At 49.3% G+C, this 26,790-nt stretch overlaps 11 protein-coding genes across 11 annotated transcripts; 6 read left to right on the top strand and 5 right to left on the bottom strand.

The window, feature by feature from the left end:
* Positions 1-154: 154 nt before the first annotated feature.
* Positions 155-1,490, top strand: GIQ15_00997 (26S proteasome non-ATPase regulatory subunit 11; the record flags this gene model as incomplete). The annotated part of the gene is made up of 2 exons (XM_033548414.1): positions 155-422; positions 484-1,490. The coding sequence occupies 2 exons, from the start codon at positions 155-157 to the stop codon at positions 1,488-1,490; spliced, it is 1,275 nt and encodes a 424-aa protein (XP_033409365.1).
* A 664-nt stretch (positions 1,491-2,154) lies between these two features.
* GIQ15_00998 (uncharacterized protein) lies at positions 2,155-3,618 on the top strand (the record flags this gene model as incomplete). The annotated part of the gene is made up of 2 exons (XM_033548415.1): positions 2,155-3,036; positions 3,100-3,618. 2 exons carry the CDS (start codon positions 2,155-2,157, stop codon positions 3,616-3,618), a joined length of 1,401 nt encoding a protein of 466 aa, XP_033409366.1.
* Positions 3,619-4,178: 560 nt separating this feature from the next.
* On the bottom strand, positions 4,179-5,391 carry GIQ15_00999 (DUF887 domain-containing protein; the record flags this gene model as incomplete). The annotated part of the gene is made up of 2 exons (XM_033548416.1): positions 4,179-4,859; positions 4,915-5,391. The coding sequence occupies 2 exons, from the start codon at positions 5,389-5,391 to the stop codon at positions 4,179-4,181; spliced, it is 1,158 nt and encodes a 385-aa protein (XP_033409367.1).
* Positions 5,392-6,151: 760 nt separating this feature from the next.
* On the bottom strand, positions 6,152-12,999 carry GIQ15_01000 (uncharacterized protein; the record flags this gene model as incomplete). Its single annotated transcript, XM_033548417.1, has 2 exons — positions 6,152-12,815; positions 12,908-12,999. The coding sequence occupies 2 exons, from the start codon at positions 12,997-12,999 to the stop codon at positions 6,152-6,154; spliced, it is 6,756 nt and encodes a 2,251-aa protein (XP_033409368.1).
* A 970-nt stretch (positions 13,000-13,969) lies between these two features.
* GIQ15_01001 (60S ribosomal protein L27-A) lies at positions 13,970-14,481 on the top strand (the record flags this gene model as incomplete). Its single annotated transcript, XM_033548418.1, has 3 exons — positions 13,970-14,039; positions 14,088-14,414; positions 14,474-14,481. 3 exons carry the CDS (start codon positions 13,970-13,972, stop codon positions 14,479-14,481), a joined length of 405 nt encoding a protein of 134 aa, XP_033409369.1.
* A 1,440-nt stretch (positions 14,482-15,921) lies between these two features.
* Positions 15,922-16,509, top strand: GIQ15_01002 (pathogenesis associated protein Cap20; the record flags this gene model as incomplete). The annotated part of the gene is made up of 2 exons (XM_033548419.1): positions 15,922-15,972; positions 16,021-16,509. The coding sequence occupies 2 exons, from the start codon at positions 15,922-15,924 to the stop codon at positions 16,507-16,509; spliced, it is 540 nt and encodes a 179-aa protein (XP_033409370.1).
* Positions 16,510-18,294: 1,785 nt separating this feature from the next.
* On the top strand, positions 18,295-19,586 carry GIQ15_01003 (stomatin family protein; the record flags this gene model as incomplete). The annotated part of the gene is made up of 4 exons (XM_033548420.1): positions 18,295-18,523; positions 18,578-19,176; positions 19,249-19,335; positions 19,407-19,586. 4 exons carry the CDS (start codon positions 18,295-18,297, stop codon positions 19,584-19,586), a joined length of 1,095 nt encoding a protein of 364 aa, XP_033409371.1.
* A 544-nt stretch (positions 19,587-20,130) lies between these two features.
* On the bottom strand, positions 20,131-21,690 carry GIQ15_01004 (uncharacterized protein; the record flags this gene model as incomplete). The annotated part of the gene is made up of 1 exon (XM_033548421.1): positions 20,131-21,690. The coding sequence occupies one exon, from the start codon at positions 21,688-21,690 to the stop codon at positions 20,131-20,133; it is 1,560 nt and encodes a 519-aa protein (XP_033409372.1).
* A 546-nt stretch (positions 21,691-22,236) lies between these two features.
* On the bottom strand, positions 22,237-23,886 carry GIQ15_01005 (uncharacterized protein; the record flags this gene model as incomplete). Its single annotated transcript, XM_033548422.1, has 6 exons — positions 22,237-22,448; positions 22,510-22,803; positions 22,856-23,360; positions 23,416-23,539; positions 23,615-23,646; positions 23,713-23,886. The coding sequence occupies 6 exons, from the start codon at positions 23,884-23,886 to the stop codon at positions 22,237-22,239; spliced, it is 1,341 nt and encodes a 446-aa protein (XP_033409373.1).
* A 254-nt stretch (positions 23,887-24,140) lies between these two features.
* GIQ15_01006 (riboflavin synthase subunit alpha) lies at positions 24,141-24,970 on the top strand (the record flags this gene model as incomplete). The annotated part of the gene is made up of 3 exons (XM_033548423.1): positions 24,141-24,171; positions 24,225-24,347; positions 24,411-24,970. 3 exons carry the CDS (start codon positions 24,141-24,143, stop codon positions 24,968-24,970), a joined length of 714 nt encoding a protein of 237 aa, XP_033409374.1.
* Positions 24,971-25,246: 276 nt separating this feature from the next.
* On the bottom strand, positions 25,247-26,633 carry GIQ15_01007 (ribosome biogenesis protein SSF1; the record flags this gene model as incomplete). Its single annotated transcript, XM_033548424.1, has 2 exons — positions 25,247-26,371; positions 26,427-26,633. The coding sequence occupies 2 exons, from the start codon at positions 26,631-26,633 to the stop codon at positions 25,247-25,249; spliced, it is 1,332 nt and encodes a 443-aa protein (XP_033409375.1).
* Between the last annotated feature and the right edge of the window lie 157 nt (positions 26,634-26,790).

The following is a 26,790-nucleotide window of genomic DNA, read 5'->3' on the forward strand; positions in this document are numbered from 1 at the left end:
CAAGCTGCCAGCTGCAGACTCACTTCTCGCATCGCATCAGCATCCTCAACACTGATACCTACGATAAACCGAGAGGGTGAAGCTGAGTGCTGGTATACTAGCATTCTTTCCTTTTAATTAGCGAGCTGCTCTATACTCCCTACTCTTGATTACCATGGCGCCAGCCCCCAATGAAGCTGGACGGCTCGCGGAAGCAGAGGCAGCAGCGAAGACGAGCCCAGCCAAAGCCCAGAAGATATACCAGGAGGTGATTGCTGAAGGCCCGGGATCCAGCGAGGCCGCATCTAGAGAGTATGAAGTTGCTTTACTAGGCCTGGGGAAGCTTTATCGAGATCAGAAGAAACCGAACGAGCTCGCGGAGCTACTCAAAACAAGCAGATCCTCATTCTCCTCATTTGCAAAGGCCAAGTCAGCGAAGTTGGGTACGTTAATAGGCTTTATATGGTTAAATGAAGTTCCCCCGACTGATATTCTTTTTTAAAGTCCGCCAGCTCCTCGACTACTTCACCGATATCCCAAACACACTCGACATTCAGATTGCCGTCATCAAATCGTGTATAGAATGGGCCGTATCTGAACGACGATCATTTCTCCGACAGAATCTCGAGACCAGGCTTGTTGTGATATACATGCAGAAGCAAACGTACTATGATGCCCTTACCCTAATCAACTCGCTTCTCCGCGAACTTAAGCGCCTGGATGATAAACTTGTGCTTGTGGAGGTTCAGCTGCTGGAGTCTCGCGTTTACCATGCCCTTGGTAACCAGCCAAAGGCCCGCGCTGCATTAACTTCAGCTCGAACATCAGCAGCATCCGTCTACACCCCACCTCTACTGCAGGCTGGCTTGGATATGCAGAGTGGAATGCTACATGCCGAGGATAAGGATTTCAATACCGCGTTCTCCTACTTTATTGAAGCTCTTGAGGGTTACCACGCCCAGGAGGATGCCAGCAAGGCTACCTCTGCCCTACAGTACATGCTCCTATGCAAAATAATGTTGAACCTGGGGAACGATGTCAATACCTTGCTGGCCTCCAAACACGCAATTCGATATGCTGGCACAAGCCTAGAAGCCATGAAGGCTGTTGCCCGTGCACACTCGAACCGATCGTTGGAGGAATACGAGAAAGCCTTGTCCGACTACAGATATGAGCTCGGCAGTGATGTCTTCATCCGAAACCATCTCCGAAGGCTCTACGATGCCATGTTGGAGCAGAACCTGATCAAGGTCATTGAACCTTTCAGCCGGGTAGAGATTGCCCATATTGCAAAGATAGTGGGTTTGGATACGCAGCAGGTTGAGAAGAAGCTGTCGCAAATGATCCTTGATAAAGTGATAATCGGCGTTCTTGACCAAGGTGCCGGCTGCTTGATCATCTTCGACGAGGCGGAGAGGGACAAGGGATACGATGCTGCGCTTGAGACCATCGACAGACTCAGCACAGTGGTAGATCTTCTGTACACTAACAAAGCTTCTTTACTAGAGTAGCCTTATGATTCGTGAAAAGACCGTGTTTACAGCCTCTATCATGGTGTGACTTTTAGTGGCGCGAATACTGTACTCCGCAATATCATTCGGTCTCCCCCATTATTTTCGCATCATGTACGGCGTATATCCAGATAGAGCAATGAACAATTGACACTATATCGTGTTTTGTACTCCGCATTTTAGTCTACATATGGTAGGCCATGAGCTATGGTTTTATTGTGGACGAGAGTGTTTACGAAGTGAGGTCACGTGCAGGATATCATAAAAATGATCCTTACAGCTTTCTCCATCGCGATATGCGGCTCGTTTACCTCCCAGCCAGCATCCACCAAGCCAGCACATCTACGAATCCCGTCCGCTCTCACCGTTTAGGCCGGCTTTAATAGGTAGTTTATATTGGCGACTCTCCATTGACCGCCAAGATGAATGCTCCGATGCAGCAGCCCAATTATCGTGGCTATCCACAACAGGCCACTTACCGATCTCCAGCCACGCCACGCCGACACGGTCCTGTCCCTGGTGAGTGTCTTACATACTCTTATTAATAACTATGACAATCCTTGCTCGTGCCATCTTGGAACTGTCGGTATAGCCCTCGCGATACAGAAATTTCCTGACCCTTGAGCCCGTAGGTATGCCAATGCAACATAACCCAGCGCAAGCGATGCAAAACCCGCAGATGCTCGGCCAGCGCCATGCGCCCAACCCAGTTGAAGCTGCTGTAAGGCGGAGTCGAAAGCCGACGGACAAGAATCTGCCAGATAATGTTGAAGATATTGTGATTGGAGACGTGGCGCAACAATACAAGCGGCTACGAGATGTCGAGAAGCGGTTGGACGCGTCTATGATCAGGAAGAGGCTTGATATCTATGATTCCGTCAATAAAAACGTGAAGAGATTCCGGACGATGAGAATATGGGTATCCAACACGGTCGAGAGCCAGCCATGGCAACAGCAGGACTCCAATTCCGACGAAGCTATGGGTACGAAGTTGGGCGCAGGACGGTACAAGGTCAAAATCGAAGGGCGGTTGCTCGACGACAACGTCGACCCGACCATTCCTGACGATAGTGATGAAGAGGAAGAGACTGAAAACCGGGAGCGCGACCCTGACGCGATGGAGGAGGATACATCAAGCGCAAAGACCAGCAAGCCAAAACCACAACGAAAGAGATTTTCTCAATTTTTCAAAACTATAACTGTCGACTTTGATAAACCGACTGAAAATGGTGTCGCGGATTTGGCCACGATCACCTGGAATAAACCAGATGTACCGGCCAATGCTGCAGCGCTACCAGCGAGTGCCGATTTCGACACGCTCGAATTCTCCCGAGCTGCAGAAGTTAACCTAAACGTGACCATAAACCTCGTGAGAGACGAAACACCTGAACGATTCCAATTGAGCAAGGAGCTGGCTGCTATCCTTGATGTTGATAAAGACACGCGAGCCGGCATAGTGGCCGGAATATGGGAATACGTCAAAGCTTCAGGATTACAAGAAAGTGAAGAAAAACGCACAATCCAATGTGATGACCGTTTGAGAGCTGTAAGTTTTCTAACATTGTTACGGTGTAAAACGCGCAGGGCTAACCTATATACTCTATCATAGATCTTCGGTTGTGAGAAGATGTACTTTCCCGCCATCCCAGAAAGCACCGCAACACACACTGCAACTCTTGAGCCCATCAAACTACCATACACCATCCGTGTAGACCCCGAATTCCAAAAGGACCCCAAACCCACGATCTACGACATCCGCGTTGCAATTGATGACCCTCTACGCGCCAAACTTATCTCCCTAACTGCTTCTCCGGAGTTCCCTGCCATGCTCCGCCATGTGTCTAGTCTAGACGACCAGGTAGCTCTCGCAGTACAGGCACTGCACCATTCGAAGGCAAAACACTCATTTTATACTGCAATGAGTAAGGACCCAGCAAATTTTATGCAACGATGGATAAACAGTCAGAGACGAGACTTGGAGACTGTGCTTGGAGAAACGCCACGGCCAGGACAGGGTGATAAGGGTATGGAGTTTAGACGTGGAGGAGAGGATAGTGCGTGGGATACGGCTGTTGCGAGGGAATCTGTGCGGTATATGCTTGCAAAGCCGCCTCGTGCAACAAGATAGAAGTTGATATGTAGAAAATACCCATTTCTAGCCTTGTCTTTTTGTCCTTTTGTATAATATCTTTACAAGCCAATTAATAAGTAAGAGAATCAAGTTGTCCTTACTCTTACAGTACTTCTATGTGCTCCGATATCTAGATAAATGTCACAAGACTCAAAGTTAGTTTACATCAACCGTTTTTAATAATAGTAATAATATTTGTTTCACTGATAATAATATCACTAAGAATAAGAATTAACTAGGGGAAAGAAAGTATAGTGTCCCAAACCTGGAAGCGTGACAACCACAAGGACAGCATAAAGCTCACGTACAAAATCTACAGATCAAGTCATCTAACAATCATAACATGCAAGGAATGCATCCACAAGAAAACACAAAAGCGAACGTGACGTCATACCAGCAAAGAGAGGGAGGAATATAAAACAATCAATGCTATGGCAAAATATTAGATCAAGGCAAGATGTAAATGCATTCGTCAATCATGGAACGAGGGGAGAATAGGTTCTCAAAAAAAAAGGTAAAGATTAAACCAAATTACTATCCAACCGTAAGACGCCTGTCTATGCCTTCCGTCTCCGAGCGCTAGATTCGCCATTCATAGGAATTGATTGTGTAGTAGTTGAGGTCTTGGAGTCATTCGCCAGGTTACCGGTAATAATAGCGTCTTCTTGTTGTTCAAGTGTAGCAGCTGCTTCAAGGACAATAGCACTTGCGTCTCCTTCGATAGACTCTGGTGCGGCAGTCTTTTCTCCAGGCGCAATGTCCTCGCCTCTGAACCGCTTGAGCACCGCATCGATCATCTTTGAGAACCAGTACCAGTTGAGAGTGTTGAGGACCGTGTTGCTACCTAGGTAAGTGAATGCAAGCCAGGGTGGAATACCGGTTGCCGAGAAGTGGGCGAACTGAGAGATCTCGGCGTTTGCCCTAATGCAGTTGTCGTCTAGGCACATGGTCGTGTTCCTGGGGCTGAAGACTAGGGAGTGAAACTCCGCGGTGCTAAGTTGGGCAGATTTGCTGGTCGCCTGGAAAGCCCTGTAGATGTCCCAGAATACGTAGAATGAGTTGTATGAGCCCCAAATGAGGCGACAGGAGAAGAAGACCGAGAGGAGGACCATTCCATTGTACCATTGGGCGCGGCAGCCGGTCATGCCCAGTTTATCGAAAAACCAGTGGAAGTTGAGGAAGGTGGTGGAGAGCTCATATAGGATGAATGTCGGCGCATAGTAGTTGACGAATGGTCTCTGTTCCCACGTTAGAGCTGACTTCATACTTCCTAGAATAAAGGTAATGACTTACATATCCCAAGCTAAACACCAGCACTGCGCTAATCGCATGGAACAGCATGCCGACACCAAACACATTGACATGTCTGACACTGATAATCAGATCCCACAGGAAGTATCCCGTCGCCATGGCCTGTATCAAGCCACAGGCCCCCGAATACCCATACACGCGCTCAACGGGCGTCATGCTCCTGCGCTCCTCGTCTGCAAACGTCACCCACAACGCCAAGACGGAGATGAGAGTGCTCTGTGTGAGAGAGACGACATGGATATCCCAGCCAAGCTTCGTGCGCCTGTTGAAGCTAGGATAGATCTTTGGGAAGAGCCAGGTAGAGAGCATGGGTCCGACGACGGACTGGATGAACTGGTACAGGGCGAAGGAGAGGATGATTTCGTGGACGTGATACGGCAGCGTCGGCAGAGACCAGCGCTCTGCCATCGGCGTAACCAGATCCTGAAGCCATCGCGGGGGAGGTATAGGGTCGAGCATCGTGGCGTGGGGATAGGCAGATATCTATCTAGATCTAGGTCTGGAGAAGCGGGCCTGTAGGATGACGGAGCGGAGGCCTGCGTGCTAGCTGCTGTCCATAGAGCCGCGCTCAGAACAGCAGGAAGCCAGGGCAGGAGATATAGGTGTTTATATAGGTCTGTCGGCTCGGGTATAAGGGAGTATCAGGAGGTGAAGATGAAGCTGAAGCCTAGGAGTCGCTAAACGGATAAATGTAATATGTCCGGGATGGTGACTCGCGTGCCTGACCGCGCCGTGTGGCCCATGCGCGCGCGCTCCGGGACTTTTTTTTTTCTGCCAGCCTCGGCATGACCGGATGCGGGTGACCGCCTTGGCCCGTTGGGGATGCTGAAGATGGCGCTAGTCCCTTTCGGGTTACTTTTATCACGTGAATCCCAACGCATTTGGATAATCGCATGATACGCATCCAGAAAGGGGAAGGTTCAAGATGGCCTAATTAGGAAGGAGAGACGACATCTTATAACTACGAGAGGAAGATATAAGAAGATATAAGAAGAGAAGGTATAAGAAGAGAAGTAGAGACGAAGAGGTATATTAACTACTTGCTATACAGGCTGCCCCTAACCGAAATAACACAACTAACACAGAAACACACAAGGAAAATACAAAGGAAAATGGTCAAGAAAGCGCTCAAGAAACAAACATGTCATAACTCATCAAGGCACTGCCAGTTGCACTCCGCACTTCTTTTCTTTTTTTCTATATTTTTCACGTCTCGATATCACGATGTAGTCATACCAACTCCGCTGTCACTGGGCTGGTGGAACAGCACCATATCGCCACGTTTCGCGTCAAGAGCGTGCAAGGTAGGCTCTTCATCTCCTTCTTCCTCCTCCTCGTCTCCCGTCGTTTCTTCCTCGGACTCGAGCAGGCTGGAGTTGTGGTCCTCCGTTTCTGCCTTGTCAGTCACTTCAGATTGCGTCTCATCGTCATCCTCCTCGTCGGTTGCATGGCTGTACTCGCTGGGCTCCTGCCACGACTCAGACTCTGCTGCGACTGACCCATTTGCGTTAGTAGAACAGTAACTGGTTCTACGGTCTGTAGATAGGGTGCTTCCAGTAACATAAGAAACGCTATCGGCATATGTACCTGTGTAGCTTGTTCTTCTCTCAGTTCCAGTGTCACTTTCTGCCTCGCTCAGGCTCTCCTCTTCCTCTTGGAACGCCTCGTTCTCCTTGTTAGAACCGAGCAGTCGAGTATCGCAGGACTGTCGTCGGTAGCCTTGGTTGGTCTTGACCGAATGGCTACGCTTCAGACTGGCTAATCCGCCGTGAGAACCGCTGTACGGCACTGATAGCCGCTCTCCAGTTCCGCGGTTACCTGAGACATTGCTTAGACTGAGGATTCGTCGTTCGTTCTTTGCGTTGCCCACAGAGGATCCGTTGGCTCGTTTGTTAGATCTTCGCTTCAGAGCCATACCGACACTGCTTCCGAGGATACTGCTGGCCTTAGCTGTACTAGCATTCGTCTGGCGAGTCGCAGTGCTGGCTGAGCTTGGGACGCGCTTCAAGCTCATGCGGTCTGATCCTGAATGGCGGCTCACAAGTTGACTTCGAGCATGATCCAAGACTCCCTCAACGATTCTCCTCTCAAGTTCCTCAGCACGATCCTCCATGAGGTGCACTTCTTCTTGTCGGATACGCAAAGCGGTTTCCATGCCAGCAACCTCCTTGGTCAACTTGATCTTGTTTCTCGAAAGATCACTCTCTTCTTGTCGCAACTCCCGGATGTTTTGCATAAGTCTCTCCTTCTCCTCTCTCAGAGATGCAACCTCGGCTTCTACACACTCCTTCTGCGCGAGACGTCTTTCCAAGGCAAGGGCGGTTTCCATGGCCTCTTCCTTCTTGTCCTCGTAATCTAGGATGGCCTTCTTGGATTGAGAGGCCATCATTTCACTGACTTCTCGGGCAGTTGCATTGAGTTGTTCCTGAAGTGCATTGAGCTTATCCATCTGTGCTGTGGAGCTGTCGGTGTTGGAAGCATGAGAGATGATAGTATCAAGCTTCTCGTGCATCAACGTGTCATCGTATTTTTCGAATTCCGGCTCCTTGACCTCTGGGGGAGGGGGTAGAAGCGCAGGGAGAAGTGGTGTAATGACATTTGGTAGAGCGGAGAGGTTCGTCTTCAAGTCTCTGGTGGACTGTTGAGAGTGCTCATAGTGCTGGCCAACGACGGCAAGGATCTCTTTGATCGAACTGAGGAGCTCGGGGTGTGTCTGGGAGATTTGACTCTCAATGCGGTCGGTAGCTGCAACCGCTCTTTCGAACTGAGTCTTCATATCCTCGTGTTGCGCCTTCACGTCTTCATGTAGATTATCAACTTTGACAAATGACTCGTCAACTCGGCCGAAGAAGGTCTTTGCGTCGTCGTTCATTCTCTCGCAGGCTTCAGTCAGACTTTCACCCATTCCTCCTATAACTAGTTTAAGGTCTTCGGCGATGGCCTTGGTGCTCACTAACACGTCCAGGTTTTGCACGTCTCGTTCTTCTGCCGCGGTGAATTTAGCATCAGCGAGTAGCTGTGCATCTTCATACTTGGCAATGACTTCCTGGAATTTCTTGTCAATCTCGGCCTCGATATCTGACTTCAGACTACCTTGTTGCTCCTCGATTTTAGCTAGTATAGCCACACCTCGCTCCTCTTCTTCGAGCTTGGCAGCCTCTCGGTCTCCATGAGATCGCTCAGATTCGCGTTTGATGAGCTCTGAAAGTTCCTTGATGTTGTCGGCTTTGGCGAATGATTCGGTGGAGTCGTTCAAACATTCGAGCAATGTCTTCATATCACCCATAGTTCCGTCGCTTTCAGCGAGCTTGGTTTTGAAGTCCTCCCTAAAGTCAACGATGAAGAGCTTTGCTTCCTCGATCTTTTCGGCAAGGCCGCCATGCTCAACCTTTCGTGCTTCAAAGGCTTGGGCCGTGAGTTCATTCTCAGCGTCCATCTTCTCCTTGAATTCAGTGACAGCGGTAGCGAGGTTAGCAATGTCGTCCTTTGTCGGCAAGGTTTCAACATCAGGTAGAACAAGTTCTTCGATTTGCGCTTTTAGTTCGAAGAGAAGTGTCTCCAAGGTCTGAACATCGCTCTTCACCACCTTTTCAGGGTCCTCTTTCTCCTCGGGTTCAGCAGCCTGGGCGGTTTTGATTTCTTCGACGACCACCCAAATGTCCTTCATAATGCCTTCGAGGTTTGTGATGTCCTCCTTGCTTGGGCCCTCTATCTCAATATGAGTAGCAAACACGCTCATGGTCTCCTTGGTCTCTTTTGCCAGTGTCTCTAGGGCTTCGACCTTCTCAGCAGTGACCCATGTTGCGCTCGCAGAAGGAGTGATTTCGTCTAACTGAGTCTTCATTTCTTGCAAAAGAGTCTGGAGTGCGTCAATTTCTTCTTTGCTGACTGAAGGCGCACCCTCCTCTGGGAGATCACGGGTAGCATTGTTGTTGGCAGCGACTTCGTTGACAGATCCATGAACCTCTTTAATGGCTTCCAGGACTTCAAATATGTCACCTTTCTTAATGACATCCGGGTCATCCTCTATAATTTCGCGGGAACTGGTGTTGTTAGCAGCTGCTTCGTTGACAGATCCGTGAACCTCTCTGATGGCTTCCAGGACTTCAAATAGGTCGCTCTTCTTAACGACATCCGACTCGTTTTCTATAATCTCGCGGGGAGCGGTGTTGTTGGCAGCTGCTTCGTTGACAGATCCGTGGACCTCTCGGATAGCTTCGAGGACTTCAAACAGGTCGCCCTTCTTAACGATATCCGGATCACTCTCTCTTTCCGGGACAACTGGGTTGATGTCGATAGCTTCTACTTTGGTCTGAAGTTGGGTGACAAGGGCTTTCAAGCCGTCGATATCACCACCAATGGAACTTTCGCCGGCCAACATCATTTCTCCGCCTCGAGTAGTGCTAGCTTCCTCCATGTCCTTATGAGACTCAACCAATCGATCCATGCCAGCCTTTAGCCCGGCAATTTCGTCTCGAAGATTCTCCAAAAGTTCTTCGTTCGCATTAGATTCAACTGGCCTATCGTGGAGCTTATCGATTTCAGACCGAAGTTGTTCGACGCCGTCATGGAAAGCATCGAGGAGTTCATTGGTGTTCGACACCATGCTCTCGTTCCCATCCTTCCGTTGATTTTGCTCGTCAAGGGCTTCTTGAAGATGTTCCCTGAACGCAGATAAAAGCTCGTCCTTGTCTAAGGATGAATCAGGCCTCACCAGGGCCATAGAGAAGGTCTGTCGAAGATGTTCGAGTTCCTGTTTAACCATATCGGCAAGCTCAGAATTATTGTTTTTCAATCCTTCGCTTTCGCTTATCTCTCGGATAGCGTTCAGGATCTCATCCTTGTCGGACGAAGCGTTGGTATTGTTCTTCAAGGCTTCGCTTTCGCTTATTTCTCGAATGGCGTCGAGGATCTCGTCCTTATCGGAGGCAGTGTTGGATCGGATGAGCAAACTACTTAGGGTCTGTCGAAGATGCTCGAATTCCTTCTCCATGGCATCGAGTAGCTCGACGGTATCTGAGGGGTTTCGCTCTGTAGATTCGCGGATGCACTTCTCGACGTCGGATTGAAGCAAACGGAATCCGTCCTTGACCGTATCAATGATTTCGTCCTTTCCAGTTACATCGGCTGCACGATCAACGTAGCATTCGATTTGTCCTCGGAGAACCTCGAGCCCATCTTTCGTTGCGTCCAGCACTTGTTCAGTGTCTCTGCCGTTTGCGGCAGAATATTCCTTGAACTCATCCTTCATTTCAAGGATCATACCGTGGAGGTGTTCGATGAGCTGTTCTCCAAGGTTACTTGTCAGAGTACCAGAAGCATCATCAATTCCGAGTCTCAAAGCCTCGAAGATGTCATCGCGATTGAATTCGATTTCTCGTGGCTGCACCTCCTGGCTTGCGAGTCCTTCCTGAACGGCGCTCAAAACATCGTCGCGTTTAATGGGCTCCTGGAATGAGAATGCTTCCTGTACAGCACTCAAAATATCATCTCTTTTGATGGGTTCCTGGTATGCGAGAGCCTCCTGCACAGCGCTCAGTACGTCATCTCGTTTAATGGGCTCTTGAAGTGATGATAACCCTTCCTGCACAGCACCGAAGACATCATCCCTCTTGAGGGGTTCTTGGAAAGCGAGTCCTTCATGTACAGCACTCAAGACATCATCGCGTTTGAGGGTTTCTTGGAACGTAAGCCCTTCTTGTACGGCACTCAGGACATCATCTCGTTTGAGGATTTCCTGGAAGGAGAGCCCTTCTTGTACAGCGGTAAGGACGTCGTCTCGTCTTATCGAGTCCTCCCGTTCAATGACAGGTGGAGCAGGCCATTCGATACTTTCCAGGCATTCTCTAACCGCGCTGACGACTTCCTCACGGATGCTGGAAATATCGGGCTCAACACGGGGAGGAGTGAAATTCTCTAGCCCGTTATGAACGGCATCGAGGACTTGTTGGTAGACTGCCTCTGGATCCACTGGTTCCTTTTGTGGTAGGTAGGCTTTCAACCCCTCAGTAAGACATTCCAAGATCTCATCCCGTTCGAGGCCAAAGTTCTGGAGTTCAATTTCTGGCTTATAGGTCTCCCAGGCTTCCCTGACGGCTTCTAGAATTTCATCTCGTTGTATGCCAGGTTCGTGCTCCGGTGGTGCAGGGAGCTGCGGTTGGGGCAGAGGCATCTCGTCAATGGCCCTTTTCACAACCATATAAACCTCCTGGCTGTCAACTGTGGATCGTGCAAGAGCCGAAGATTCGGAGTTGTGACGGCTTTCCTGGATGATCTGCTCCATTTGTTGCCTCAGGTCGCCCAAGGCAGATTCAACGATCTGCTCGATCTCCTCCTTTCCAGGCCCTAGCGATCCTCGATCGTCAATTGATCTATTAGCCTGGGTTTCCTCCAGTTTCCGTGCAAGGTCCCGGCCCATGCCCAAAACCTCGCCGCGGAGCTCACGAACAAGGGCTTTGACTTCGCTAGTAATGCCTCCGCCTTCTGCAACGCTATGTTTGACGCGCTTGAGAATGGCCATCATGTCTTCCGTTAGAGGGCTAGATGGCTGCAGGGCAACACTTGCGCTGAAATCTGGGGTATTGCGTCGGGGTGTTGGAGACTCGGAACCCATAGGACCAGATCGAGTGCCTTGTCCAAAGTCAGGGGCCTGGGGCTTGTCGCCGAAGAGCTGGTTACCCATATCACCCCTGGAACGGATCAGCGCACGGCTCCCAGAGTTCTCCTTTACAAGGTTGAGAATCTCTGAAAGCATCGTAGTCATTGCATTGTCCTTTTCGGTTGGCCGTGCTTGAACATCTTCCATCAGGGTCAAGAGTTTCTCCTGCCCTTCCTTCGTGGCCATTTCACGCAGCACCTTTTCCAATAGTGCTATGCTAGCTGACCCGTCGGATATAGGACCTGGGGAAGTGGCGAGATCTCTTTCCAAAGCTGCTGCAAAGCTACTGGGGCTTGACATCCGGGGAGCAGAAAAGCTCTTCCTCGAGCTTGGAGACGATTCATGTGCCTTGCTATCGAGCATAAACCCACCGGTAGCTGGGTGTATATATGGCGTTCCCCTTGGGGTGGTGGTATGTGGGTCTTGATCGAACATTTTAGAAGAGAGATTGGCTGACAGATCCTTGAGACTCTTTCGAATATCCTCGTCTCTAGCGTTTGTTGCAGCTTTGAGGCTGATTAGATCCGTGGCATTGTCCTTGCTTCGACGGCTCAGTTGGCTCATCTCCTGCTGCAGGGAGGTAGCAATCTTAGTTAAGCTAATGATCTGGGCCGATAGGCCATCAAAGCTCTCTGGTGCCCTGGTCGGTTTCTCAGATTTTACTGGGGTCGTGGTCGTCGTCGTCGCCGGCCTAGGAGTCTCCATAGGTAAAGCCAAGTCCATTGGAATCTGCATATCCCGCAATGCCAGCATCGTAGCGGATGGAGGAGTGTTCTCCCCGAGGATAGGCTTGGTCAGGTATCTGCTTGACACACGAGCTTGGGTGGGCGATTCACGGTTTGGAGTAGTTTCGACTCCTCCCCTGGTTGGGGTGGTGTCATTGCTCTTGTCGTCCCGGTCGAATATGCTGTTACGTCTAAACTTCTCTGGGGACGCACGGCGTTCAAGGTAAGAAGCGAACTCGTTGCTGTTGGTCACATTCTGGAGTGACTGCATCCGCTTATGATATTGGCCTTTTATCAAAGACTTCTCAGGAGAAGGAGGCTTCAATGGCATAGGGTTGACCGTATAAGAGCTCGGAGTCGATTCCTGACTCTTCTCCGCCAGTGCTGCGGCAGCAGCTTGAACTGTAGCAGAGGCATTTGGTCGAGTAACGGGGCTGTTAGGGCCTCCTGGGTTCAGCGGTAGAGGGGGTGGAGCTCTACACGGGTCTGCGCTATCCCACCTGCAGTTCACAATAGATCGTTAGCCATCTCGCACCGTTAATAGACATATGCATATCGTGAGACAAGCAATGCGCAATGCGCGAGGACATACATTGGGATCAAGCTTCTGGACTCGGAAGTGGCATGTTGATGTCTGAGGACCAGCTCGCGGTCTCGACTATCTTCTCTATCACTTGACTGCATGATGATGGATCGTGATCACTTAAAAATCGTAACGTTCGTTGAAAAAAGAGCAAATAAACAAGATTCTCTCAGGTATAGGTTCGGCACGACCAAGTACCATCCCACTATACCCAGACAACCGAAGGAAGTAAAAAAAAAGGGGACAAGCAGGTAGATAGCGATAGTCCGGGTATTCTTCCGTCCAGACAAAGTAGAAATGAGGCCCGAGACTCCAGGTATATGTAATATGGAAGTGAGTAGAGAAGACGAAACAACCTTGCACTAGGTATGGTGGAGATGTCTCTTTTTTTTTGCACAAGCAACGGATCCAGGCGCCCAACTGCCAGAGATATGTCAGGTCAACAACAGTGAAAGAGTAAACAAACAAGGATCACCCGCGGTTACCGGAGCGGCAGGGCTTGGCAAGGGCGCTAAACCAGATACGGCATACTTCCGATGACGGTTGTTCCGGGCGGATAAACATGCTACTTCAGGGTTAGCGCTACTCCGGTAAGCGGGCCAATCACGGGACCGCACACACAGAAACCTCGCTCTCTCCCTCCCAGGGCTGACTTTGATCGAAAAAGAAGGACCACAGACCGACATCACCAACTCCCTCGACAATCACATTTTTCGACCAGCCCACGTTCGTCGGAACTCCTGGAAAATGAAGTGTACGTCCCTCTCTCACCTCTACAGACTATTTACTGTCTCTTCCTTCTGCTCGAAACTGACGATGTGTTGCGAAATATAGTCATGAAAGTGGGCCGTGTGGCCATCATCACCAGAGGCCGATATGCCGGAAAGAAGGTACGGTGATGAGTTTCTTTTGCAGTTTCTTGTCGAGTTGTTGGGTTTCCCGCGCGATGGACGACAGGTTGGAACGACGGCGCTCGTTCGTTGGGCGTGGAATTGGATATCGAAAAGACACACGACCTTGAATTTTCGCACACAAAACCACACAACAATTCCGAGAACAGCAATACCGTCAATGGCCTCGCGCATTCCACTATCCATCAATACCATCGCAAAAGAGGAGGAAGAGGAAGAGCGCGCACCAGGTTGGTGAATGAAAACTGACGAAACGTCTTTCTTCTAGGTCGTCATAGTCCAGCCATACGACGCTGGCTCCAAGGCCCACCCATTCCCCTACGCCCTCGTCGTCGGTGTTGAGCGATACCCATCCAAGATCACCCGACGAATGGGCACCAAGAAGGTCGAGAAGCGAAGCAAGGTCAAGCCATTCATCAAGACCGTCAACTACAACCACCTCATGCCCACCCGCTACACCCTCGAGCTCGAGGGCCTCAAGGGTGCCGTCACCAACGACACATTCAAGGAAGTTTCCCAGCGGGAGGAGGCAAAGAAGACCGTCAAGAAGGCTCTGGAGGAACGATACACCAGCGGAAAGAACCGATGGTTCTTCACCCCTCTCAGTACGTCACCTCGCCCACCCCTTCGCACATGAGAAAAAAGGCTAACATGCTCTCTGCAGGATTCTAAATAAAACGCTTTAATGGTCCCCTTTGTCACTTATATCTTCTCTGCATTTTCCTCTCCCGAGCTAGGACGGTTCTAGTTTATGATGAATGCTATTTCTCGTCTCATGCATAGATACCAAGTTAAAAAATGGAAGTCCAGTGCATAGCAGGCAATCTATCGGAATGATATGACGTTTGATTGTCTAAATAAAAAACAATACAAATGACACTTGAGAAATATTCGATAACAAACCCACTTTGAAACGCTCGATGTAAGACTATAGTTACATGTGATAGATAGCTGCTTCACCAGCACGTCAAGGGTAGATCACCCGTAGTTATCTGCGTGCTCTGTTTTCACATGCTGATAAGTGGATGCTAGATGTTGGATTACAGGGACTCTAAGAATAGTCTACGGCTGTAACCTACCGATAGACCTGATACTCTATCTCGTGCTATCGTTATCATGGGTATCATCATGATATAGACGGCAGACCAGATAACGTCTCAGCCGGCAACTCCCTAGAACCATGCAGCCTGCGTTTCGTCCTCTACATCTAGATTGCGGACTGTAAAACGCCCATGCATAGACAGCACCCAATAGACGGGAGGGAAGCAAGTACGTATCCCTATACATATTACAAGCTTCCTGCCACCGCTATCTATCCCCCACCTGCCATGGACCGGACACGACGGACAGCAAGCTATCAGCCCATCCCTAACCCTTCCGGCGGCCTAGTCTAAGTATCTTAACCCTCAACGCCGCATGCTTGCTTGCTGCATAGTCGATCGCAATAAACAGATAACGTGCTGGCAACCTGTTATCAACAAACCAGGCTGACTCTTACGCCGGAGTTACACCATCTACCATCTAGCGAGGTGAAGACTGCTGGCTTGTGAAGGTCTATATCGCCTCGTCGTATCTGTGGCGACGGCCTTCTCCTTCTTCCATCTTCTTCCTCGTCCTTTTTTGCCTTGTTCGCGATAAAAAGAAGGAAAAGACGCGATAAAACGCACTTTCACATGCTAGCTAAACACTTGGCACCAACAGGGGAAACACAAGTACCAGTACCTACACCGCTATATATTTAACGAGGCATAGAAGTATATGTACAAAGACGTAGACATTATCACATGCGAGAGGGACGCATCTAGAAGGAGGACGAAAAGGGCAAAAAAGGGCAAAAAGAGAGAGAGAGAGAGCATCCTGGCCCTGCGGCGGCGATAATTCGCTGGGCAGACTCTTCCTGGGCATGGAAGTAAATGACGGCGAGTCGAGGTCGAGGTCGAGGTTCTAGATAAAAGGTTCCGGTCCTTCCTTGCTTCTCTTCTTTCCTTCTTCATCACCATCATCACCATCATCCAGAGTACCAGGCTACAGCTGTCATCATCAAGAGTACCAGGCTACAACTATCATCATCAAGAGTACCAGGCTACAACTATCATCACCTCCAGCATCAACATGGGTGAACCAACCGCCAATGGCACCAGGCCAACTTCTCAATTCCTCTCTGTAAGTCATACCTATACCATACACACGGCAAAGACTAACAACTCGCAGCACCTCATCTCCTACCCCATCGTCTCTGACTCCCTCACAACCCTCAAGAAGTCCCCCTACGCCCAGAAGCCGCTCGAGTACGCAGACAAGAGCTACTCCCAGCTCGAGCCCATCTTCCCTTACCTCGCCAAACCATACGGCTTCGTGGCTCCCTACGTCGAAAAGGTAGACCACCTGGGCAACGAGGGCCTGAACACGGTAGACAGCACCTACCCTAAACTCGTCAAGGCCACCGAGGACGTCCGGGGAACTGTCCGGAGCTACATCCGCGTCGCCGAGGATGGCACCAAGTACGTCCGATCAACCTACGACTCGGAGTGCAAGCTCGCTCAGGGTGGTCCGGTCGTGTTGCATGGAAAGGCGGCCGTCTCGACCGGGCTGATGGTCACTTCTCAGTACCTGCTCTGGCTGAGCAACATCCTAGTCCCGCACAAGGAGAAGGCCCAGGAGAACGGCAACGGTGCTGCAAAGGCCAATGACGCCAACTGATCTGATCTGGTTCGGTTCACGAGTACATCTTCTACCTGCCCTTCCTTCAATAAAGATATCCCGTTAGACCAGCACAAGGATGCTAAGTCTAAGTTTGACGACTTTCTACTCTCCTTTTTTGGCCTTTTACATCATGGTTTGGGAAAAGTGTTTTTGACTTTCATTTTCTTTTTTTCTTTTTGTGTTTCTATACATCGGTTACTCTTCTTAATCCTTGACTCTGTCCTTTTCTATCTTCTGGCTGAGTGACCTCTTCCAGCTCAATCTATCTCCTACATCCTTTCCTTTAATAATAACTTTTTACATGTACTTATGGAAAGTCTAGCCTTTGTTTCGCCAATAAGATGTGTTTTGCCAATACTTTTCTTCCATGATTTCGCTATTGCTTTACACCGTGCAGCTGCTTCGGCTATAGATGTGTTCAAGGACGTCGATATCAACGGGATATCTGACATGTGTGGCCCCACCCCGGGACGCTTGGACTCCCTCCGTCTTGTTCCATGGATGTGAACAACTATATCAGCCTCGGATGATCACTCTGCCATGTCAACACGCTGCTCACTCCCCTTATCCATCCATATATCTTGGACTTTCCCTTCTTATACCCGAAGATACATATGCTGATATGACACGACCGGACGGCTGGCTTCAGTGGCTGGACACGAACATAGATACTTACAAGCCCCTGAACGTGGCTTTGCATGGCGCATCGTCTTCCAAGGAGCCTAAGGCGCGCCCCAAGTCAACCTCTCCATGGCGTGAAGGGTAGCCTTGCTTGACTCTGCAGCGACTAGCTATGTAAGGGTCTGCGCTTGTTTGAGCCGCCGCCCACGTGATATCAAGCTTGGCCAAACATCCAGCACGATGATACAATTAATATCGAGAAACTGGCTGAGTCCTGGGTTAAGATCATCTGTTGCTTGCACGATGGGTCTTTTGAAGGATTCGATAGCGTGATTTAAATACGGGGCCGCTGAAGATACAGCCGCGCTACGAGCAGGGCGAAGGAAGTCGTGGACCCAGTCTGAGGTAATACTGGCTGCTGATGCCGTAGATCTCGACAAACTTGGGCATATGGAGCGTCGTTGGCGAGACAACAGACTGTATCTGTATCCTCAACCAACAACTACTCTGTATTCTCCGGCATTAATAACATCGTGCCCAATTCTAGCCCGACTGAATTTCGTTCATAGTAACTATCACGTTATAGCTGTCCTCCGTAAACTGCCGTATATCACATCCAGTACTCCGTATACCCAGGAAGATTCGACTGCTAAACCCCAGACCATGGTCAAACCCATCAGTCCACCTAGCTTGTCATCCGTCAACCAGGTAAATGCCTCATCGGATCGCGGACAGGAGGAATAAACCGGGCGTCGAAGAGGGGGAGGAAGCTCTGCACTGCCTTCTTCCCAAACGAAGAGCCGACTAATCAGATGTTGGCCCCAGAGAACCACGCCGTTGACGCTGGTGCTGGATGTTCTGGATGTTTTCCCCCTTTGGGACCGTTTTTCGTATTGCTGCGGCCATGCTTATGTCATCATGCGCCAAGCCGAGTTCTCTGGGTAAAGCGGGGCGCCCCGTTATGGCAGGTCACGTGAAGAGCGCGTTTGGCCGAGCTTCGACTTTCTGTAGATGGAACTAATACATAAGAGAGCGCATCCCCGGCTTCATCATCATCTCACGATACCTTCTTCAGCTCCTCTATATCCTCTTCTTATAGTCAGCTACTTGCTACATTCTATTATCTATCTCCTATAAAGAGAGTCCGCCAAATCACTCAAGATGTCTGAAAGTGTACCTCCACGCGTCCAGGCACAGCCCAATGGAAAGGCACCAGAGCAGCACAGTGAACCCCAAGCTGACCAAGAATCAAGCACCGTCGGCTTTCGTCCTCACCATGAGCTCATCACCGTTCAGCCTGCTCGTCTGGATGATTTGCAACCTAGATATGCACAGGTTCTTCAGCCTGATGTAGATAACCCGGACGCTCACAGCTGGTACTCCGGCTTTAGTAAGCATATGCGCCCTCCAATGCATTGCTCTCTTTACTGACTGAATAATCTAGTACACGGTTTGGGAGAAATTATTGGTACCCTAGGAGCTATACCTTGTTGCTTCTGCTGCCCGAACCCCTTCACGCCTGTCAACCAAGGTCAGGTTGGACTGGTGACCAAGTTCGGTCGTTTTGAGCGCGCTGTCGACCCAGGTCTCGTTAAGATCAATCCGCTCAGCGAGAACCTAACGACCATCGACGTCAAGATCCAGATCGTCGAGGTGCCTCGTCAAGTCTGCATGACCAAGGATAACGTCACTCTCCATCTGACTTCAGTCATCTACTATCAAATCACCTCCCCACACAAGGCTGCGTTTGGTATTACCGATATCCGCCAGGCGCTTGTCGAGAGGACCCAAACTACTCTTCGCCATGTTGTCGGTGCTCGCGTGTTGCAGGATGTTATCGAACGTCGCGAGGAACTTGCTCAGTCTATCGGAGAGATCATCGAAGGTGTTGCTGGCGGATGGGGTGTCCAGGTCGAATCGATGTTGATCAAGGATATCATCTTCAGCAACGAGTTGCAGGAATCTCTCTCCATGGCTGCTCAGTCCAAGCGAATCGGTGAGAGTAAGGTCATTGCTGCGCGCGCCGAAGTCGAGGCTGCCAAGGTACGTTACCTTCCCTTTCTACTCATCAATACTTAAGACGAGACGAAAGTTCTAACTGGCCTTTTTAAACAGCTCATGAGAGCCGCTGCCGATATCCTGTCCTCTGCACCTGCGATGCAGATCCGATACCTCGATACTATGCAGGCAATGGCCAAGAGCGTAAGCATGCACCTTGCACCTTCATTCCTACTGCCTAAGGCCCTAAATGCTGATTATCATCCCTCTCTTAGGCAAACTCCAAGGTCATTTTCCTCCCTGCCGCAAACAACCAGGCCGCCATGCAAGCAGCCCTGGCCAGCGAAGGAGCTGGGGAGGGATCAAGCCGCCACGTCAACCCCAACCCCTTTGAACAGGACGGAGGTGATGGCTTCCAAACCGCCATGAACGCTCACGTGGTAGAGAATATCTAAACGCCAGTGTGAGCAAGGCTCTGAACGGCATTGGCCGATAGGCGAAGTGCCATCTCCCTTTATCTCGTACCGTTTACGCAACTAAATTTTTAATGACCTCTTAACTCTCATTTCTTTTGATCTGGAAAGGTCGAGGCACTTATTTGTGCCTCTACCATTCTCCTACCTATGATACCCTACTGTCGTTTCCATTTTGGGTAACCGTTTGCTCTTCACTTGTTCGCTGATGTTGATGTTTTAACGTTACTTGATGCTCTTATACCCCTTTCTTCGCTGGCATTTCTTTTCCATATGTAGCCATAGGCCAGGCCGGGCGAGGGGCCGCAATTAATCTACTTGTTCATGTTGTATTTGCTATTGGTAATGCAGTGATTTAATGAATTCTGTTATAAGGTTACACTTGCTCGTCTCGCACTCATGCATAAAATACATATATCAACAGGTATGTAAGGGTCTAGGGGCCATCGCACAACCAGGATATGAATAGGGCTCAATTCATCAACAATACAGACCGCGGTGAGATGGAAGTAGAGTAGTAATCACTCTACGCTATCCCACCAACCATTTGTAGCTGATTAGCTTCCGCCATCGCCTTGGCTGGCCCATGCAGCGCATGACTAAACGTTGTACTCGATGGATCCTCAAGGAGAATGTCCAAGTCTTCAGAATCAGGTGGAAGACGGAATCCGTTGCCTGGTCTTGGATACAAACGATGTTCTTCCACTTCCTCGCCATCGCTATCTCCATCATCGTTCTCGTTGCTATCACCTGTGCTAGCGCGGAGGCTGTCGGATGGTCGTTTCGATGGAATCGATGTGATAGATGAGTTGCCTGCATTTTTCCCTGTCATCGACGTGTCAGAATTGAACGAGGACGTGTGTAGCTCATTCAAGTTTGCTGGGAATAGTGGTATGTCCGGCCTGGAGTCGGATATATTCATCAGTAAATTGACTAGGGCGGCATGAGAAAGGCTGGAGAGGTATCCCTGCTTCTCTGCTCGGGAAAATTGTGAACTCCCGAGCAAGGTGGGCGTTTGAGTCGCGCTTGTTGGTGTCGGAGTTGACGTCGATGAATTTATGCTGCTGTACACAATGTTCGCCCGGTTAGGCTCACCATTTGCCTGTAAAGCTAAGTCCGCGGGAGGCTTAACCGGTCGACACTCGCCGCAAAACCACTCTTTCTCCTTCACCGTAATAACCTCATCTCCGATCGGGGGATCATGACAAAATTGATGCCAAGGCGCGTTGCATTCGTCGCAAAACACGATGGCATTACATCTCGGGCTATGTCCTCTATCACAACGGAGACATATCACATTAACTTCCTTGCCTTTGCGATAAACCCGTCTCCGCTTCCGTGGTAGCTGTTGCTGGCTTGTATCTGGGCTGGCAGATTTTGCTTGGGAATGTTCGGGGGTGAACAATGTTGGTCGATGGATCTGGCGGCCCGATTTCGTTTGTGTAGTCGTTAGGGGCGTATCAGAGGAATCACCATCGGAGTCTGAATCCTCTGCTTTGATTCCTTCATCATCGTCGTCGCCGTATCGACCAGATTTTCGAGAATTCCGCGACTTTGCACCACCGGTCCTACGGCGTCGTGGCGTCGGCTTCGAAGGGCTTGCCTTTGGTGTTGATACAAGTGCCACTTTAGTCCCTTCAGTACTTGTAGAGGCTCCTATGACCGCAGTAGCAGTAGCAGTTGTATTTGATAACGCAGTGGCAGGGGTTGGTGCAGGTGCGATATTTCTCCATCCTGCAACAGGGTTTGAATATTTTAACGAAAGATCAGGTTTCGTCGGCGGTAAATTGTATTCCTTTGACTTTATTTCAGGAGTCCCCTCTGTCGCGATTGCCGCTGTGTCGAACCCGTCTTGGGCAGATATCGAGGATACCGATGATAGATCGCTCGAACTAGACCCATAGGTCATAGGCGGCGTAGGGACATGATTATTCATTCTTCCCTGCGGAATAGTAGGAGTCTCCGCCTGTATATCTGATATTTGTGTATTCCGTGCTCCATTGATCATATTTGAACTGGTGGTATCTGTCGTGAAAGGTGATATGGGTGGCGGGGGCATGGCAGCGAATTCGGGATTCGATCCCATAGTTATATAAGAGGAGCACGGAATTATGTAGAGTCTGATCAACTTCAATAACTTTTTATCCCCATTCACGAGAGTGAGAAGCCAGCAGCGCTGATATGTGTTGTGTAAGCCTTCGAGGTTCGGATGTGTGGCTCAAGCAGGAGGGTGGAAAAAAAGGAAAACTTTGAGCAGTTGAGCACCAAATTGAAACAGGTTGAAAGTGATGCAGGATCAAAACCACCAGTGAAAGATGCCTCACTCTTTCTTGATCTAATATAACGTAGAGTGCTAGAAGGGAGAATTATATTTCTGGACAAAATGACCGAGAACAAGCTGGCGGCCAACTCCTCGTGTTGTCACGTGAACCGAGAAATCTAAGGGGGTACAAGAAGCAGTTGGAGGAAGAGAAGAGAGATATAAACCGAAAGATCTAATGGATTTCTAGATATAGTTATATATGCCACTGTTAGGCAAATCTATCTCATCTATATATGCAGATTTAAGGTGAAAGTTGACCCCTAACCCTTGAAAAAGTTATCCAAAGTGCCATGGAATATCCCCTCCGCTCTACGAAACGATCCCTTCCGCCTTTAACTGAGCTATCTTTTCTTTATTGTAGCCCATAATATTTCGTAGTACCTCATCGGTATGCTGTCCAAGTGTCGGAGGTGGTGTTCTGATACCCGGCGTAGCGTGAGAGTATTTAACTGGCGTATTAACAAGCTTGATAGGTCCACAGTCTGGATGGTCTACCTCCTGTACCATTTCCCGAGCAAGGACTACAGAGAATATTAGATAAATAATAAAAATAAAAAAGACAGCGGGTTTGCAGCAACTTACCGTGAGAATGATTAAGAGCTCCCTGGATATCATTCACAGCCGCATATGGCATGCCACTGCCTTCCATGACATCCAACCATTCCTGAGTTGTCCTCTGCTCTGTAAGGTCTTCAATGAGCTTGTCGATGATCTCCCGATTCTCGACACGCAGAGCATTGGTTGTGAACCGTGTGTCTGTTTTCCACTCCGGGTGGCCCAGTCTATCACAAAGAACTCCAAAGAGCCTGTCGTTTCCACCGCCAAGAAGAATGTCGCCGTCTTTGGTTTTGAAACTTCGGTATGGCACGATAGAAGCTGTCGATTGCATTAGCCATCATGTATCAGAGTCAAATTGAAATCGACTTACGATGAGCTGTTCCCCATCTGCCTGAATCCTTTTCGCCGCTAATCAGTGCTGAGCTCGCAAGATTTGCTAGTGTGGCCACTTGACAATCACTCAGACAGGCATCGATATGTTGGCCCTTTCCAGTTCTACCCCGAGCTATTAATGCCGCCATGATAGCGTTGGACGTGTACAGGCCGGTTGTTAGATCAGTCACGGCGACACCAACTTTCACGGGAGGCCCGTCTCTCGATCCGGTAATATGCATCAACCCCATCTCAGCTTCAACCATCACATCGTAGCCAGCACGTTTGCTGTAGGGTCCTGTCTGCCCGTAGCCAGTCACACTGGCGTATATCAATCTCGGGTTTATGGCTCGAAGGGATTCGTAGTCCATTTGATACTTCGCCAAAGATCCAGGAATATAGTTCTCCACAAACACATCGCTCTCCATTGCGAGCTTATGGAGGATCTCAATGCCGGACTTATGAGCAAACGAAAGTCCGACTGATTTTTTGTTTCGGTTGACCTGTGTTAGATTAGCAGCTGTATCTCAAGTCATATTCAAACTCCAAACCACTTACAGCTAAGTAGTATGCGCTTTCTCCGGGACCTTCCTTCGCACTGTCTTTGTATTTCGCATATGGAGGACCCCACGCTCGTGTGTCGTCTCCTCTCAAGGGATGTTCAATTTTGACCACTTCCGCTCTATTAAATTAGACAGGACACTGTTAACCATTGCTGAAATCAGATATCCCCAAAGCAATAGATATGAAGACTCACCCTAAATCTCCGAGTATTTGAGTACAGTATGGCTACACACCGCATTTAGTTCCACCGATAAAATGAAGTATTGTAGTTCACGAATAGGGCCAACTCACCCCAGCAAGAACCCTCGTCATGTCCAAAACCCGTATGCCCGCCAAGGGAAGTGTGTCCGCCGGGGGAGCTGCCGTCGAAAAGCTCCGACATGCTGCTGCGGTAGCTGTGCTGTTGGCGAACTTAGAGAGTCCGTCCGCCTTCGCCAGGCGTCGCAGGGCACGGTATGTGTTCATCTTGCTCTCAGGAAACGCGACACGCACAGTTCTTGCATGGAGGAAGTGAATTGGGATGCTAACCGGGGCTTCATCCTGGAGGAGGACGAACAACCGGCGGTAAAACGAGCGGCTGCGCAAGTACCGAAAGCAGCATCAAGGACACAAGCGCGGCCCCACTCCCGACCGCGGCCTCGGCTCCCGACGAGTTCAGATCGAACAACAAGAACAACAACATTATATCCAGGTCAACACATAGCCAGCACTCGCACATCATGTTTACCGGTTTGGTAGAGAAGGTCGGCAGTATGTTTTCCTCTCCTGACTGGAATTAAGACTCAATGCTAACTGATCCCAAGCTGTGACAGCGCTCGATCCCCAGGATGACTCCTCTACTGGCGGGGGTGGGACATCCTTGACAATTTCAGATTGTGAAGAAATACTTACCGACACCAAGTTGGGGGACAGCATATGTGTTAACGGTATGCCACCTTTCATTTCAATGGACCGAAAGGGTGAAGTCAACGACTAACAGGACCGTATAGGCACCTGCTTAACTGTAACGGCGTTCGACAAGTCGTCATTCAAAGTCGGGGTTGCTCCTGAGACCCTACGGCGGACGAATCTCGGCTCCCTCAAGGCTGGATCACCCGTCAATCTTGAACGATCTGTGCTAGCCACGACGCGGATGGGAGGACACTTTGTACAAGGCCATGTGGACACTACTGCAGAGCTCCTTTCGGTCACACCTGATGGCAATTCTCTGGTCCTAAGGATGCAGCCTAAAGACCGGAGCTTGCTAAGATATGTTGTAGAGAAAGGGTTTATCGCACTCGATGGTGCTAGCTTAACCATCACCAAGGTTCAAGACGGTGAAGATGGTTGGTGGGAAGTCATGTTAATCGCCTATACACAGGATAAGGTCGTCACCTCAAAGAAGCAGCCTGGCGACAGTATCAACGTCGAAATTGATTTGGTGGGTAAGTACGTTGAGAAAACGGTACATGGTTACTTCGAGGGACAAACAAGCGGGGATTCAGCCGCACTGGAGAAGATGGTCGACAGACTCGTTGAAAAAAAGCTCAAGAGTATGGGGAAAGCTTGATAGAATCTGACAGGGTTTATCCTGCATTGTAGACCATGGTTTTATGAGCTCTCAGTACCCATATATACGATATAAATGACAAGTCTCTGCTTTTCTGATGTCTAATACAGAGATAGGGCTAAGGTGTTCTGTCAAGGCTATCTATGATGGATTTACGCCATTGGGTAGACTGGCCAACGTTTGCTGCAATTTAAGATACATGTCAATATTGTATACAAGGGGTATCCTTAGCGATGAATAGCTGGAATTAAACATGATTTTCTTCGACGGGGTAGCCTATGCATCTTCGTCTTCCATTTCTTCGTCCTCTTCATTTTCCCCTTCGTCATGGATGAAATCATCACTATCCCAATTATCTTCATCGTCTTCATCAGAATCGTCTTCTTCTTCATCATTTTTCTCCCCCCGTGGCGTCTTAGCCTTCAAAGCCTTCTTCCTTTCGACATTCTCCTTTTGTATCTTCCTCCTAGCCTCCTTTTCTTTTCGTTTCTTCTCCCAGGATGCATCTAGTTTTTGGGACTCTTCCTTCGACTTGGTCACATAATCGTGCCACATAACCCTCCCTCCGCATAGTCCTTCTTCCACCTTTATCAGTTTTAGTTTCATGCGCGGTCCTAATTCCACCAGCTTCACCGCCCTCTTTTCGACATTTGATCCGGAACCGCGGGCTGATTTAGATCCACCGTCTCTCATCCGCTGAAGGTCCTTTTTGTTCAGAACTTTCCTGGTCGTGGATTCTAAAACCTCTACCTCTGCATCTGTGTCCATTTCAGTTTCACTAGCAGAAGTAAAACCAGCATCGCCGCCGGCGCTGAGCAAGTAATCCGCAACGTCATTTAATTTCCCGAGGTTTGGAACAGCTTTATCCTTCTCTTTGCTGCGATGTTCTCGAGGATTAAGCCGTCTTATCCTCTTTGATAGGTCAACCCGTTTTGTCGTGATCGCATAGTGACGTAGATTTACTGTAAACGATTCGTCTGTTCCAGTTTTCGACGATTGGTCTCTGTCGAGTAACATGATGCGACGAATTGAGGAGAGGGGAGTCGCTTGAGGGGATATAGGCGGGAAGAGGGACTGAAAAACTGTGGTGACAAGGGACTCTAAATGTTTCGGTATTTTCCCTGACGACCCTTCCTCTTTTGACGATAAAAAGTTGTTCATGACCAGTAACGGAGGAGTTGTATGGCTTTTCCCAAGACCTCTCGGGCGCTTCAATGCCTTTATAACGTCCTTGCATAGAGAATAATTTTCGATTCTGAAATTTAGAGTTGGACCGCGGGGTGTGAGGGCAATGCGGAGATTCGAATTTCCATTGTTTGATTTCGAGAATAGCAGGAGATGAGTAACTCCCAGCGGGCCAGTCATGACAGTATAATCCTTCAGCCTGTTCCTCGTTCGTTCCTATCAAAGCTGTTAGAATTTTGAGTGGTGAAAGATTGAATAAACATGATCCTACCTTCAACCGACTTGCGGTATCTGGCTCCATCATGGATCGCACGTCTTTCGCCAATTGACTCATGCTTGAGCCAACTTGTCCTGCGCCAATTCGAATCACCATGCTCTTGGGGGACTTGTTCATTGCGGCAGCTCCATTCTTGGTGGCTGGCGCGCGAGCCTGCGGCGGAGGGACATGAGTCCGCTTCTTAACACGTCTTTTCGCCATATTTCAGAGCAGCTGTCTTAAACTAAATATATAATAAAGCTATGAAAGCGATCTGGGTATTTCGATTTTGATAACCGCATTTCTTTAGTTGAACTTTTTTTCTTCTATCTTGATATCGGATCATTGATTTTACGAGCCCCGAAACTTTAAAAAATAT

The sequence above is a fragment of the Arthroderma uncinatum genome (genome assembly GCF_011692745.1).
Source record: "Arthroderma uncinatum strain CBS 119779 chromosome Unknown scaffold1, whole genome shotgun sequence".
NCBI lineage: Eukaryota > Fungi > Ascomycota > Eurotiomycetes > Onygenales > Arthrodermataceae > Arthroderma > Arthroderma uncinatum.